This window comes from Egretta garzetta, unplaced genomic scaffold, assembly GCF_000687185.1.
Source record: "Egretta garzetta isolate BGI_Z169 unplaced genomic scaffold, ASM68718v1 scaffold56, whole genome shotgun sequence".
Lineage (NCBI taxonomy): Eukaryota > Metazoa > Chordata > Aves > Pelecaniformes > Ardeidae > Egretta > Egretta garzetta.
In genome coordinates, this window is record NW_009260182.1 from 5,899,731 (window position 1) to 5,916,394 (window position 16,664).

Genomic DNA, 16,664 nt, shown 5'->3' on the forward strand with positions numbered 1-16,664 from the left:
AAAGTTAAATTTGACACTTGAGTCTCAGAGCAAATAATGCAGATCTGTCATCCATAAATCCCCACCTCACACTTCTCTGCTGTGGTACCTGGATATTACAGGTGCTCAACACAGCACTGAGGTGGAGGATGGCATGGTACTGTCATTGATAATACTGATGTACAACTGTGATTTCCCATACTCAGGGCTGTCTTATGAGCAACTGCAATAATGCCACAGAGATTACAAGCAGAAAAATAAGCAGCAACAGACCCAAGGCTATATATAAGCTTGAAAAGAGGTAGCACATTAAGGCCTGCAGCAGCTAAATCTCAAAAAAATTTATTAAAGTATCTAACCAATGAAGAAAGAAAAATATTTATCTCCATATTGGAAATGGCCATGGATGAAGATTACAATTTATACAGTAACTGTTTCTCCACTTCCATTCTCAAGCATCCTCTTTGCAAAACTGATGTAGAAATATCATTTGCAGCTGAGCACTGAACCCAAGGTAACAGGGTTTTCTGAAAGTCTTATATTTTATATGTATTTTGCAGTTACAGCTAAGAACACTGACACTGATTGAAGTGCTAGATATTCCACCTTGCCATTTAGTAAACTGCTTAGCAAAAAATAGTGATGACATTTGTCTGTATAAACAAACTTAGATTTCACATTATCTCATTCCTTTGAAGTGCTTTGGCAGGACAAAGTAGCTCACTTTTGGCTTCAGTTTGCCTGTCAAATATTCCATAGCAGTAGAAAGAAAATATTTGCTAGATAATACACCTCTAGTTACTTTTTTTTTTTTTTTTGCTTAAGATAGTGCAAGTCGGGCTTTGGGATAGAAATCATCAGGTTGAAGCATTAAAAAGGATACCGTATTTCATAAATTACATTTTTTAAAAGATGTTAAAAGGTTACCTTGCCCCTGCCCCCAGAACAGAACAATTCTTCGCATTCAATTTTTACTAAAATGCAGGACAGAAACTCAGAAGTACAAGATGTCCATTCCCAGTTCTTGAAGGAAAATATATTCCTCAATTAATCATCAGTATTCTGAGTTTGCTCAGCACTTTGAACTGCAAATGAAAGTCATTCAAATAAATTAATGGTGATATAACTAATACGTACTGTCGCCGCAGATCTGACAGCTTAGCTGTCAAAGCAGAAATTTCCCCCAAGGAACGAAGGATATCATCTCTTTCTTTAGGCTCCTCACATAATTCTGCAACTTTCCTTGCTTCAGCCATAATTCCCCGAATATGTTCTTCTCCTTCACTGCCCCCATTAGGATCTGCAAGCCAATTCTTCATAGAAAGAAGTTGTGTACGAGTGAAGATAAACAGTAACATTATTTCTATAGAGACTTTTAAAAAAAATAAAAATCAATACAGCTTTCAAAACTTTATTTAACAGAAAATACTTTCCAAAAGCAATTTCTGTTTATTAGATACCATGAAGTTCTTCTACTGCCTGGCAGATTTTCTGTTTTGAAAAAGATGTCAAACTAGATGAAGTCTACCCAAAGATTTCACACTCTCTCTCCTCAACATTTGCCAACAGTATATTCAGAAGTAAAATCTAACTAGTGGCTTTAGAGACTCGTTATCCAGCTGTAAGAAAAATGAAAACTGATGCTCTTGTGCACAGCACGGCATTCTTTACAGAGCTCTTCCTAAAAATTTTCATTATCATTTCATGAGAGAGAGATAATATTAATGTATATTTTTATATATACATTTATAATTATATACACATACACGCATTTAGATAAAGTACATATAGAAGGAACATTATTTGATGACCATCGTTATCACTGGGTAATAGGCTGAACATTGAGGGAGATTTTAAGCAGTTACAAAAATAAAGGATCAATTAAAAGAAAAAGTTGTTTCATTAACATTGTTTTGCTTTTGTCATGAATATGACAAAGTTCTAAATCCTGAACTCCACTCCCAAAGCAGAGTGCAAGGGAAGGGCTCTGGTTTTACCCAGAGGTAAATCTTTGCAGCCTGAAACACCTCTACTCTTTTCTTTAATAAGATCAGTCTGTGTCCAAATTTAGGGTGTTTCCTCATTTTAGTTTCACAACTTTAAAATTTTTAGCAATGCTAAAAAAACAATTATGCAAAAAATGTCGTAAGCTGTAACACAACTCATAGCGCCCTGTAAATTACTAAAGTTAAGATTTTTCTGCGTAAAAGCAAGTATCCCCTACACGTTCTTCCTAGCAAGTACCTGTGTTGTGTTTGAAAACAACCACAGTAGTTCAGAATAACAGCTCTAACAGCAGTAACGTAACTGTATTCTGAAGTATTTATGGAATCATTAGTGGTACCTGAGCAGCATCAATCTTCTTAGCAATTGCCTGCTTAGAGTTTGTCATGGCCTCCAACTTGCGGGCTGCATTCTCCACTTTTGCAGTGAGCAAATCCAAACCTTGTGACACCTGCTGCGCTTTCTGCATAGCCATGGGTGTAGCACCCTGTCCTCTGTCCAAGACAAAAAAGAGCATCACAGATTCAGCTCAGGACTGAACAAAGCTCTTTCCTAACTGAAGAGGCAACAAAATCTGCTTATGAGCATTCCCAGCAATTATTGCAAGAGATACAGTATATAATCAGATTTATTTTTTTTTTCTTGGGAAAACAGAAATAACTTGAGAAGGAACACCACAACAAGAGCAGCTTAAAACTAAGAACATATTTTCCCCTGTCCAGAATTTGACATTTAGCATCCTCATAAGAATGAACATTTTTTAAGTGTCACAAAGGCTATTTGAGGATACTGTTCCATTAAAGTACCCAGGGCAAGGCCAGATATCTCCTCATTTATAGATTGCTGCAAGTCAGTCACAACCTGCAGGAGTTAATGTCTCGCCTTACCTAATGAGGACAGCCAGTCTGTAAGTGAAAATGTCTTAGTTGCCTCAGTCATGTTGACAAAGTAGACTAAAGGTTACAGACTGTTGGTAAGACTTCTTAAAATGGTGAAAAGGATGCTAACAATACAAATTTACAAGACTGTAGAAAACAATTTGCAGCACTACAACTGTTTGTTCAAATGCATAGGAGTTAAAAGTTGGATAGAAAGATTACTTCAAATACGTTCCTGAGAACATTAGTTTTGCGTAAGAAATCTCATACTCCATTCCGAAATAACCTGACCACTGGAAAGCTTTATAAGCATGTTAACTTTATCAAACTACTAATTTTAAAAAGTCCGTAGTAAGTGGAAGGATGACAAACACATTACTGATATGCTAAGATTCATTTACAAAGTCAGGCCAGAGTCTCAAGATATGTGTCTTTATATCTTACTTCTCACAGGCTGAGTTGAAGTTATTTACATATTCAACCAGCATACAAATTAACTCATTAGTTCATAAATCTTAGTCCTGTCTCTTCCTCCACCTCCAGATATTTAAAACAATACAAAGCTGTCACCAGCTACTGCTTTACACAAATAGTAAGAGTTCAGCCTAATTTCTAAGGCTCTGTGCAAAAATTGGTACAAAGCAGCTCTTACATTGTCTCAGGTCAATCTGCTGGAAATCCAAATGAAGATAAACTAAGAGCAGCTTCTCATCCACCACCACTATTATAAGCTATATACATCTTTTTAATGATAATATAACCAGTATTTCTAAATGTTGACCTTTTTAGACTTCATATAGCAAGCTAACAGCTCTTCATGGAAATAACTTAATGAAATATTCCAAGCTTGTGTACGTACCACAACACTTCAGAGCCCTGCAATCTATGGATTTAAAATAAAGTCAGGGAATTTGTTCTTAAGGTAACTCAAAACACAGTTCTCCAAATACTTTGCATTTGCTCACTTCCTGCACTTCACTAGGGCCTTAAGTCAGAAGAGGCACTTCTTTTACATAAAAGCTTTTTTCCTTTTGGTTTTGGTTTTTTTTTTTTTTAAAATAAAATACTCCTAACTTTTATTGCTTTTTCTGACAATTTGAAAGACACATTAACATTTAGGAGAAAACATTATACCACGAAACTATTAGCTGTACCCTTAATGGATAGCAATGAATAGCTTTCTGTAGTTGCCGGCAGGGTATTTTTGGGGGGTAGGGAGGAGTGTTACAACATAATAAAGAAACCAATGTTAGAGCACTCTCAATTAACAATTTACTACACTGATAAGCAGCTGAAAAATTCCTTATACTCAAAGGAATTTGGGTTATAGTGTTCAAACTACCTGGTATAGTTATTTTTTAGCTCACCGTCCTTATGCCTTCGCAAAGGAGTATCATACTTCCTACTTTCTGGCAAAAGAACAAAAGGCCATAGTACCCAACATCAAAAAATACAGTAAATTTAAAGAGACTTATCCACTGCCTAAAACCAAACCCCCTTAAATTCAAAACACCATTGCGAAAGAATAATCAATTTCTAATGAGAAGGCAGAAGGGCTCTGGTTAAACAAAACACTACGTAAGAAATGCACATGAAATTCACAGAATTTATCAGGGACTGATAAATAACTTCTACTACTGCTTGTGGTCTAACATCCCAATACACACCAAAAAACTAGAGTATTCAAGTATCTTACAGTCACTACTGTACATCTTCTTTGGAGAACAGACTTAACGGTAGAGTTTAAAAATGTCATTTCCGCTTAATTTGGAGGAAGGTTACATGTAAACAAACTCCAAATTATCTACTTCAGCAATTTTGCTTATCACGTTATATAATTAAGATTCCACATATTAAAACATATTATTCTTATTAGAAGAGACTGAAGTAAACAACGCAAAATACAGCTATTGGCCTGCTGTCCTACAGGTTAGGAAGTGACACAACTGCAAGTTTAGAAAAACCATTTTAATAGTACTGGAAAATTGTCCATTAAAAGTAACAGACCTACCTAGCTCTGAGGTCAGCCAGTTGATCAGTCATCTGGCCCAGCGTCTTACATGTTCCCAGAATCTCTCTGCGTTCTTTGCCTGCACACAGTTCTCCCGCTTTTCCAGCTTCATCAAGGATCTGCCTTATTGCTTGTTCACCAGCATCCCCTAAGATGCAGAGCCAGTTAGTGAAACAAACAAGACATTCCTTGATGTGTATGAGTAAACTGCTATTCTCATCGTGTCCCACCACATTAATTCCATTAGGTTCAGCCATGAAAATACACTTATCAAAAACTATGAGATATACACCATATGTGACAATAATAATAATGGGACAGTATTTCTGAAACAAAATAGCATAGCCTTAATGTGCATCATGTGCCATGTATTTCAAGTAATTTAATCATTCTGTTATCACAGCTTAATTTCTATAAATACTTCATTTACAGAAGCTGTAATTCAGGCTAAGAAGGGAAGGGGAAACAAGGCGAGATTCATGTAGCCTTAACTTCAGCCAGTTGCAAATTAGACTTGATTTTGGGTAAAGAAGATGCAAGAACAACATGTCCTTTACTTGCAACCCACCCTGGTCCCATCTTCCAGCACTGTGGGTAGCGGAGGTGCCAACACTCAAAGTGCTGGTTCCCCCATGAAATTATAACAACAAAACTGGCTCAGAGAAGTCCTACCTTATGAACACTCTGATGACAAACATATTACGAGGTTAGTTCAAAGTAATACACCCAGTAAAATTTGATTTGCAGTAAGTTCTACAATTACTTTTGCATTTGTCCTTAGCTACTACTGAATTTGTAATAGTTTACTTCATTAATTGTCAGTGTCGATGACAGAAGGCTTTGAAAATAACTTTGAGGTTTCTGGAATTGATTGTGGCAAGGGGAATGAGGTCAGAAGTAGTATAAGCAGCAGCTCCACAGATACAGATAACAATTCACTTCCAACTTCTACAACTGTATTATTTTGGCTTCCATTTCAGAGGAAGTCTTTCAGATAAGGGTTTTCAAAGTCCAAATGGAACAGGTCTCTATCCAGTTTTATTTGCTTTAAAGATGCATACAAAGGCAAAACCTTTATATAAGTAAAGATCACTGTAGCTACAGAATTTATGGATGATTTTCATGTTAAAATTTTTATGTCAAGACTGAAAGAAGAATGCATGAAGATTACCATTAATGAAATCTAAAGTTATACAACTTTGAAAATACAGAAGGAGGGATTTTAAGTATACGCAACCACTGCAGTTAAATACTGTTCAATAGAATTTATGGGGAGTGTTTCAGTTTGGGGGTTTTTTTTTTTTGTTTTTTTTTTTACACCAGTGGAATGCAAAAAAAACCCCAGGTATGTCACACAGAGTATATTATTTAGACAATTGAAAAGAAACAAAGCTTTCCAGGTCATTAGACACAACCTGTTCGATGTCCAATATCTAAAGAAAGCAATAAACACAGGCTCCTTCTGAATGATCCACTACATATGGGCTATTAATGCCTAAAGGCAATTTTGTTTTACACAACAGAATTATTCAGACCTTTAAAATCAAAATACTTTGTGCTGTTATTTTTTTAATATTACCTGGAGGTGCATTTGGATCTCTCAGCCAGCCTTTTGCCTGGTTCATCTTTGAATCTATTAAGGCTAAAGCTCTTTTCATGGCTTCAGTGTCCTTTGCAAAAGAGAAACCACCAAAATGATTCTCAAAAAAATTAAAGAACAAATAATCAACACAGCCAAAGCAGACAGAAGTTTCATAAAGCACAGTCTACTTACAGAAACACACCCATATAAGCAGCGCAAAACCCATTTTCAAACTAGCAGGTCATAATCACTTCTTTCCAATTAAGACAGACATTTTCATTTCATTCAAAATGCAGAAAACATGCATGCAATTTTAGTGATTTTTCTATTCCTTTATTTACTAGTGTTTTAATTTCTGAAGTCAGAGCTCTAATAAGCACACATCTTGGAGTTAGTTCCATTTTCTTCCTTAACGTACATCAGGGCACATAGAAAAGTTGTAACAATGAGAGTAAACTTCTCAAAAATGGCAATCGGCCAGTGAATTATACTACTTATGTGTAAGAATTTGCACATCTGCATTTTCACATCTGCTGCTTGAATTCAAACAGCTGCTATTTGCAGAAAAATAAGACTGCCAGCTAGTTCCTGGAAGTCTCAATTATGGAGCTTAATGTCTTCAGAGACAAACACGTGTATTCAGATGTGGTTGTTTTAAACTCAGAACTTCTCTGAGAGGAGTATCAGAGAAGCTGCTTCTTTGACTATAACACTGCTATTATCCAACACCTCTTTGACGAGAGCAGATAAAACCATCCAGTTGTCATTTCTCTGCATATTCAGTTAATTGTTCATGTGTCATCTCTCCACTAGAGGCCAGAAGTTTTCTATCTTACACAAATGGGAAGACAGTAAAAAGAGTAACAAGTACTTTAAGTAGGAAGTTGGGAAAAAGCCAAAATAGCTTTTTACCACACATGACATGGAAATAATTTTAAATGCATCTAACATCCCATGATTAGTGTACAGATTATGAAAATAAGCCCGGCTCTTGTGCTATTAACTGAATTGGGCTGTCCATGTCCAACTCCTATGAAGAGGAACCTACTAGCATCAACAATCAGTATCTAGTACAGCATGTGATATCCTGACAACACTGAAGAACTGCCACATTATTGTGGAGTTGTTCATTCTGTATGCTTAAGCTCAAAGACACATCACCGTAAACATTTTGGCATTTAAGCCAGTTTTACTCAGGCATGTTGGTCTGCAGCTGTTCATAAGGTGCTATAATGTAATTCAGCAATCAACTTTCCAAAAGGTCATGCAACACTCTGCTGGGTATTTTTAAGGGCTCTTGAACCAAAGCCTGAGAGAGAGCACCAAAAGCAGAATCATTTTCACCTGGAAGGTTGGTTCTCAAATCTAGAAACTGGGTCTCAGAGCTTAGGTCAAGACCCGTTTGAAAAAACTTCAAAAGGGTAGGATACACAGCTAGGGGTGGGAGGTGGGCACATTCTTTTTAAAGTCATCTTCTCTATAGCTTGATAATTGCACATGTAATATACAACAAGAGTAAATAATCACTTAGGTATTCAAATGCATATAAAAACCTCACTAGCTGTGAAGGTAGGTGTTACAGTTTTCTGTTGTTTCATACATGGGCTGAAGCTACTTTAGTTTGGAATTAATGTTCTACCACAGGCTGTCTACCCAGAAATAATTTGAAACAAAGAACTAAATGAATTTTTAAAAAGGCAACAGATGTTGCTTAGTGTGTTGATGAGCTGATAGGTGTGGGACAGCTGAGAAAAGGAGAGTGCTGGGAGAACTGTCTTTGCCCCTCCCTTTTTACAAACACAGGCTTTTCTGTTGTCTCAGCTGCCTGCAGAGTTGCAGTTTCAGCAAAACTATATAGAAGTCTCTGAATGTAAAGTCTTAGATCAGGGGACAAAATCAAGGGTATTTTAGCTTTCACACTCATGATTTTGTAATTGCTAGCATTACCGAAGCAATAACAGGATCCATCTGTCGTGTCATATGAAAGCTGTATAACTGGATTGCTCTGCAGTGTAAATCTTGGTATCCCATGTGGTTCTGCGCTCATGTTTGTAAAATACTGTCCCATTTCCCTATTCAAAAAAATCTGGGGAAATCCTAGTGTAGCAGTCAACGTATTCCAGGGCAACTGCTCTTAAAGCACAGATTTCCCATCTTCACAGCTCCAAATACCACAGCAAGGAATCCCTCTCCGCTTTAGCCAGATAAGGAGTTTTCATTACAATGAGACAAGAAGTTTTTAAATAGGAAATTAGAACATATCCTGAACTAGGTCTGTTGGTACTGCACTTTTGTTCCTGCCACAGTCATGTCAGATACTTGGCAAGCGACAAAAGTGTAGTAATCCTGAAACGTCTGGACTTTGCCACCAATTCAGGCTATTAAGCAGGAAGACAAAAGTAAAAATATGCAAAAAAAGCAAAACAACTTGCTCAAGGTCTTACTGCTTCGAAGTGTCTTGATATTCCTGTTAAAATGCCTTGTTCCCTCCTAAACAGCTAAAAGTGTCTTGATATTCCTGATTTCTGGAGCTGTTAAAATGCCTTGTTCCCTCCTAAACAGCTAAATATGTTTAAAATTTTACTCTTTGGGATTTGCCAGCAGAGTATCAATTGCAAGAAAGAAATGAAAAAAACCCTACAGCTATCCTGCAAAAAAGTTTCATATAGAGTAGTTTTATCAGAAAAAAAGGATTCTTTCCCTCCTCTCACCACAGTTCCCCAGCTGGCAAAAGGAATTCCATTAACAAAACGAGGACTATTACCTTTTCAGAAGAGATAAACAACTAGGGCAACATTGTCTGAAGGGAAAAGAGCAAGTTGGCCTTTTGCAAATCAGCTCCTAGAGCAAATGAGCACTTATTCAAAGCACCTTTATGCATCACTTCTGCCACTACAAACAATTTTGAGATTATTCATGGAGCAGGTGGTATTGACACTGCTTTGAAAAGGAGCAAAATAAATCCTACACAATCCCTGTTGAATATAAACCACAACCTCTGACTCAATAAAGTGTTCTAGTCTAGCGATATCTGCATTTCATTACCAAAGAAGGCAATGTTGAAGGAAATAGGCAAAGGCAGCCTTCTGGCAGAATAGATAGCTTAGTCACCATCCAGGGTTCAGTCCTGCAAGATACGAGATACTTCTCAGCTGCATACAACTTTTAACTCCCTCCATTTCTATGGAAATGGAAGATGTTTGTATTGAGTATTACTTCAAGTTTATTTAAAAATAAACACTAGGAATATACAAAAGAAAGCTAAACTTCTGTAAAATGAGAAGTTCAAGGAAAAAAGGTACAAAGCTATGAACGGAAGAAATAAATACACGATTATTTTTTTTCCCCCCAAGATTTTGTTAGAGATATATTTGCTCAGTATTTCAATTCTAAATCAGTATACTATTTTTAAAAATCCAGTGCTGGTGCAAGTAGAGAATATTGCAATCCAGTAACAGTAATGTGCATTTCATAATGTGAACACTTGTTCATTCTTCGCTATCTCTAGGTAGATTATTGTGGTACTTCAATGTATAAACAATTCAAGATAGAATAATAAGCATAAAATAAACTCCAACATCAACAGTAGCATGTACTACACAGGTAAGATTTCAAGGCTGTGCATCCCCAAACACACCTTCCTTTGCTCCAGAAAAACATGAGGGAAGTATCTTTCCTTTGACCACGAGGCACAAAATGCATGCAACAGTAGATTTAAGTAGAATTAAAGAGCTCCTCCCTCTCCGAAAAATAGTAAGTCAACCATTAAATACATATATGCTAATACAGGAAAAGGTCTGTAATAAGTAGCAAGTAGCAAACTAGTCCCTGCTTCTTCATCCCACTTCATTTTTCAACTCAAATTCTTTGTCATAACTGTTTTGGCTGATACCCAGTGCTACAGTTCCAAATTGTCAGCGTACCTTAATTCAAAAGACAAAATACAATCAAGAAGTTCTCAACGCAGAACTCAATGATACTTTGATTATACTAGTCCACACAATATATTTATGCATTATGCATAATGACCAATATTTTCCATTTGGAAATACTGCCAGCTATTTTCATAATAAAATCCTTTATTAATCTGCCTCACTAGCAAAAGAAGTAAGAATTTCCTAAGGTTAAATTGCCAACCTCTTACAACAGTAGTTTGTTTTTTACGACAAAAATTTCCAAATTTGTTGTGTAAAATAAAACTGTATTTGCATTTCATAAAATACAGGAATGCCTAAACCCCAAAATAAAACTGAATTGAATAAAATTTACATACAAAATTGAAGTTTTAGGCCTAGATCTGAAGAACGTGAAACCATTTGAACTGAAAGAAGGCTGCTGATGAAAAACTATGAAATGGACAAAATTCCTGATTTTATAAAGCTTTCTGGGCATGCAGAAAGCTTGTTCCTGCATGACTGGACCCTTTATTTGTAGCTACAGAGACTAGTAACATAAATTAACACAAAAGCATTCAGCAAGAGTGTGCTCTAAAATCTTGGGCTAACTCTAGTCAGACTCAGAAAGACAGTCTTAATGCAGTTCAGCTTGCAATTATCATTCTCAGTGACAGGCAATTCTACGTGTAGCTAGACAGAGCTATTAAGATCCTTTTAAAACTTCCGTGTGTACATACGTAAGTATGGTGTCACAGCTGGCACACAAATAAAAAGTTGCACAGCACACAGTCTGCACACAGCACAAAATCCCACATACATGCTTTTTTGGTTTTAGTACAAGGTAGAAGTGTGGGGTGTGGAAGAAAGCTTACCTTCTAAACGTGAGAAAAGGGTAAGAAACAGGAGAACAAAAACAAAGATGCATAAAGTAGTCATAATAAGGAAGTGATAGTGACAAAATAACTCAAAAGGCAAACTAAGGGTCAAGTGCCAAACAATATAGGCCAAAGTGATTTTAATGCCTAGATTACATCAATGTTAGGTTTTCTGCAAGATTTCATTTGTTAATAAGTCTGGCTTCAGGTCTCAATATTTTGTTTTAATATATTTACAGTTACTTGTTGCTTATAGCACTAACCCTTAAAAAAAAAGTCTCTTCAGCAATTTACTTCAAGGTACTTAAAAAAATTGGAAGGAATTTCAGTTATGCAGTTACATTTATTTGTAAGCCCACAATAACACTTTTATGATTCTGTCTGTCAGACCTGCTTTATGGTCTGCTAGGCATTTCAGTATCTTCAGTGGGTATCGCTTAAGAGTACCACTTAACTTCAGGTTAAGTGGTTGCAGTCACTCACACAGCTTAACAAAGTTATAAGGAGCCAATACTGTCCATGTGCCAGCTTCACCAGACATCACACTTATCCAGAAAGGCTGTTCAATCTAACATGTATTTCTCTGAGACAAGGCAAACACTTCAAATTGACTCCCATGTCCAGACTAGAAATGGGGCGGGGGGGAAAGGAGGAAGTGTTCAAGGAGAGGTCCCCAAAAATTGACTAAAACTTCTTAACTTCAGGACTTTTGCACAAGCAATATGACAGCAACCTATCTTTTCCAGCAGTATCTAGGAGAAAAATCTCAGGTAATCTTATGAATGCCTAGCTACAAGACCAGTTTAATGTATAAAACAACAGCTTTTTACCTAACTTTCCTCTGCCAGGTATGATTACGTAGCCACTGAGCCACCTTCAAATGCCACACTCCTGTAGCTTAGGTTATTGAGAGAAAGCTAATTTTGAAAGATACATTAATACAATCATCTCTGAAGATGTTCTTTGACCTTGAAGAGATTATATGATGTGATTACAGTGTTACAAAACTGATGCACAAATATGTATTTCAGTCTCAAAACCACAAGTTTATAAAGCGTACAACACAGTAGATAAAAATTAGACTTCCATACACAAACACAGGTGTGAAACATACCTTGCTCGCCCAGGCATCTTCATCCCAGGACGTGAGTTGTAATACACGGATTATTTCATTTATCTCGGCACTCATTTTCTCTACTGTGAAATTGCGATTTTTCAATGCCTCTTCTATTCCCTGGCTTTTAGAATTTTTCGTGGTTACAAAAATCTTCATAGCTGTGAAAATACCATAGATTAGAAAAATGTACATGCAAGACATGATCAATGATCAGGATGACCTCCTATTGCATTAATACAGAGGTAGTACCTTTTACTTTGCATGGACCACTTTATCTCAAGGAGATTATAGTTTTAATACAAGAAGCACAGTTATTTTCAATCAGCACAGAAGCAATGTCAAGGCTGTTATTTTTAACAAACAAAACCAACATTGGAACTCCAGCTCAAAATAGACAGCAATTCACAGTGATATTAAAAATTAAAGCTGAAAATACCTGAAATAAGTACCGGCAATAGCTCCTTCACGGTATTCATGGAGTTTACCAACATAACCCTGTGTTCCTGATGAGTTAATTCCTGTTGTCTCTCATCAATCATTTTGGCCATCTTTGTCATTCCTAAGATTAAAGTAATTGAACATAATAATAAATAAATATAATATTAAGTCTAATTTGCAACAGTTGAGCTTTCTAAACAAGAGCCAAATGTAATGAGTATATTGAAGTTTAGAACTTAATTTTTATATTAGCATGTTACTTAAAACACATTCCAGATGCTTCAGAGAAGCCACTGATTCAAAACCTAACCACTATGCAAAGTAGCGTGGAATCCCCAAAATTCTAGACTTAAAATCCCAGCAATAAAATGGGAAAATACCTGAAATTACTACTTTAGGGCACGAAGTCACCACATGAACTCCAGAAGCTAGTTTATAGGTTGGTGTGGTTTTTTTTTCCTTTTCCATTAAGACTTGATCAAAGCCTTAATTGTGAACGGCAGAAAACTGAAACATCAGGGTTTTGTTTGTTTGCCTTGAGGTTCTACCAGAGTTTAAGAATTGTATCTATTTATACTTCAGGTCTGCTAGAAATATTTCAATGCTCTAGAAGTGTGGAAAGAATGACATTTGTTCTAGAGCAAATCTATTTTCAATAGCTAAGACTTGTGATGTTTACCACACAGCACATGTGGGAATTTTAGATACAGCTTCATAAAAATTTAAGCTGATTTAAATTGGTGCTGCTGTGGTCCCACTCTCTCTTTCTCCTACAAGGGACAAACCTGGAAGAAAGCTGTATACTCTCTGGCTGAATTACTTTTCTGCTGGTTAGCATCTTGGGCATCTTAATATAACAAAAAGGTTAAACCAGCTTTAATGACAACACTGAAAAGGAGGAGAATCCCCACACTGACAGCATAGAGGGTAAGATGTGCAGAACCACCTTTCGTTTCAAATGACAAAAGCCTAAATAGGTAATCGTGTTCTCCTCTCTACTTCCAACATAAAACCCATAAGCACTTTGCTGATTTTAAGTGTACATGCTCATATTCCTGTTATTTATACGGTGCTCACATTAACAGTTAAGTTCAGATGCCCATTGATATAGCTGAAGGGAACAAGGACTACAGACATTAAAAGTTTAGCAGGCATGGGCTGTAAGTTGACCAGCATTTAGTTCAGGTAAAGAGTGCTTCTAGAGCATGCCAGAAGCACAAGATTAGCTATTTATTCAGAAAAGCATGAGTTTAGAGATTATTTGCAATAAAGGTACAAGCCTAGATCTCACTTCTAAGAAATTAAGACACTTGCCCAGCACCTATTATCTTATCATACACACGTAACAGCAAATTGTGTCTGTGAAGTTCAATGAAAAGTCTGAAATGCTTGCGACTGAGCCAAATAGGGTAAACTGAAGTTTGGGGAAACTTCCATTTTAAAGACATGGAAGACAATGACCACAGAGAAACTGAAATTGTATACCAAGTAAAAGAACAAATTTCACGGAAAGAGAAGACTGCCCTTTTTGCTTCATCTTGTCCTGTTCAAAATGAGGCAAAATCTATTTAGTTGAAGGGAACTTCTAACGGGACATTAAAAAAGTTGAGAGAACACTATACCTTCATATGGAACTTAAAGTTTTTCATGTCTAGAAACAGGGTAAAGTATACACGTTAAATAAAAACAGGATAATCTACAAACATGTTCTACAACGAGAACTGCTAGTCATTTAATCTATGAGCTTATTATTCTCACACTACATATGTATTCTTATTTTTTTATATATATATAAAGTACTAACTAGATTCCTGCTCTGTTTATGTAAGCATTCTTTAGTTCAGTGTAACTTTAATTCCAACATCTTCCTACATGACCACCACAACATCTAGATTTTACAGAATTCTTGTAATACCTGAACTACTTTACACTTGCAGGAACTAAAGCATTTGGAGTAGTAGATGATAGATTAATGGTAGGTTTCCTCTATAGCAACCCAGTGCTTCACTTACCCATCACTTACTTCCACCAGTGGAAGTCTGAGTTAACACTGTGAAGTAACAAGTAGTGAAGGAGCATCAAGTAATGAACAAAAAGAATTTATGTAACAACTGTGCTTTTGTATTATGCTGCAGACAGCTATTTCTGCAACCTCATTAAGATGTTAAGGAATGTTTTGTAGCTTATACTACTCCAAGAAATTCCCGCTAGGCCTAACCATCTCAGTTAGTACAGACATTTTATCAGCTTAATGGACTTTACAGCTGTGAGTGCTTAATTACACAGCTTTTTCAAGTTTTTCTGTTTTACTCTTACTAATGCACACTTACTTCCCTCACATAATATAGCGTAGGAAAAGCACAGTACATATCATCTGTGTAATACATATAATTTAGCAACATCTTGACTCTTCTGCATTCTTAAGAGAGAACGTGAATCAGAAAATAGTCATCATTCACCCTCTAGTTTAAAACTGTTTTCAACAGACACTTTCAGAGCAACTGCTTTATTCTTGCCCAAACACTTGAAACTTGGATGAGGAAGGTGCCGGGGGTAAAAAAAAAAGGTAGTGGAAAAGACTGTACTTAGTATGTTTATGATAGGCTGTAGCAAATCAAACCTGGCCCTAGATTCTTTGTGTATGTCACCAAATCCTCCATAGTCTCTACTACTTCCGCCACAGTCAGATATTCCAATATTCCTTTGCAGACACGGATGATTTTACGGACCTAAAAAAGGAACATTCCATCATTTATTAGACACAGCTAAGTAAGATATGCAAGCCTATTATTAGAACAGAATAGGTATAGCATTTGCTAACATGACGTATGGGCAATCACAAAGGTCTGGGATACTGATTAAGTTACCCACAATGCCATTACTCAAGAGTGCTGTATTGACAAAGACAATATTTAATCAGCATTCGACTACTTAGAAATGCAAAATCCTACTTCCATTTTTTTCACTTTGTAAGATAAATGAAGGATAATATTGAGTAAATAGGTTATAACAAAGTGCATTTAAGTATGCTGGCTTGTTTGAAGTTTTTCATTGCAATTTCATCAATTAAAAAAGTTTTAACTTAAATCACAAAGCAAAACTACATAGAAAGCAGACTCCAAGCTTTCAGAGGAAATATTATTCCCCATACAGCTTTACATATGGATAAAGCATTATCCAGCATTCCAGTGGGAAAGGTAGGTCCAACATCTTAAGCTTTCCAGAAAAATCTGTGAAGACTGTACTTTATTTACCTCTGGACATCTGCCTCAGCTTAACTTTCAGTTCATACTTGATTCCAAAACCGAGTTCTCTGTCAGTTCATCTAACCTCCTGAACCACATTTCTGACACCACCACATACAATTCTCACTGAAGAATGAGTTAATTAACATTTAATTTGTATCAACCACATGCAGTGTTCAGTCCTAGAACAGAACATAGTTTCCTCAAACTCATTTCAGTTTTGTCCCAACATTAGTTTATCTTGAAACACAGCAGGACAGAGACATGCTAAGTTTTGTATTTGTGAAAAGTCAGTCATTCCAGACACTAGTATTTTTCTTTTGGTTAACATGCAGTTGTCAGAGACTAGTTCAATGAAGCATTAACTCCACAAAAATCAACTCATTTCCTAAACAATGGAAGTAGGGAGATTAAAAGCTCTTAAATTCCTTGCAATTCTGTCCTATAACACTACGTAGTATCTATTAAAAATCACTTAAAATAACATGTAGTCACAAGTGCCACAGAAAAATCCCATAGTATTCTTATAATTTCAGAGGAACATGCTAAGAGTACCATGAGCTGATTAAATGACAGACAAGGATGCCATGTTAAGACTACTCAGAACAGCAGGAAGAGTAACACAGCTTCATAAATGAA

General features: G+C 36.2%; 1 protein-coding gene across 1 annotated transcript in view; it reads right to left on the minus strand.

Annotated features, from left to right (window-relative positions):
* The window catches only part of VCL (vinculin), a 46,918-nt gene that overhangs the window by 15,927 nt on the left and 14,327 nt on the right, over positions 1-16,664 (minus strand). The window contains exons 4-10 of the mRNA XM_009641868.2: positions 15,401-15,509; positions 12,779-12,901; positions 12,340-12,500; positions 6,452-6,542; positions 4,873-5,020; positions 2,324-2,477; positions 1,117-1,292 (exon numbers count right to left, since the gene is read on the minus strand). Coding sequence (XP_009640163.1) covers positions 1,117-1,292; positions 2,324-2,477; positions 4,873-5,020; positions 6,452-6,542; positions 12,340-12,500; positions 12,779-12,901; positions 15,401-15,509 — 962 coding nt within the window. The remainder of the gene's footprint in view (positions 1-1,116; positions 1,293-2,323; positions 2,478-4,872; positions 5,021-6,451; positions 6,543-12,339; positions 12,501-12,778; positions 12,902-15,400; positions 15,510-16,664) is intronic.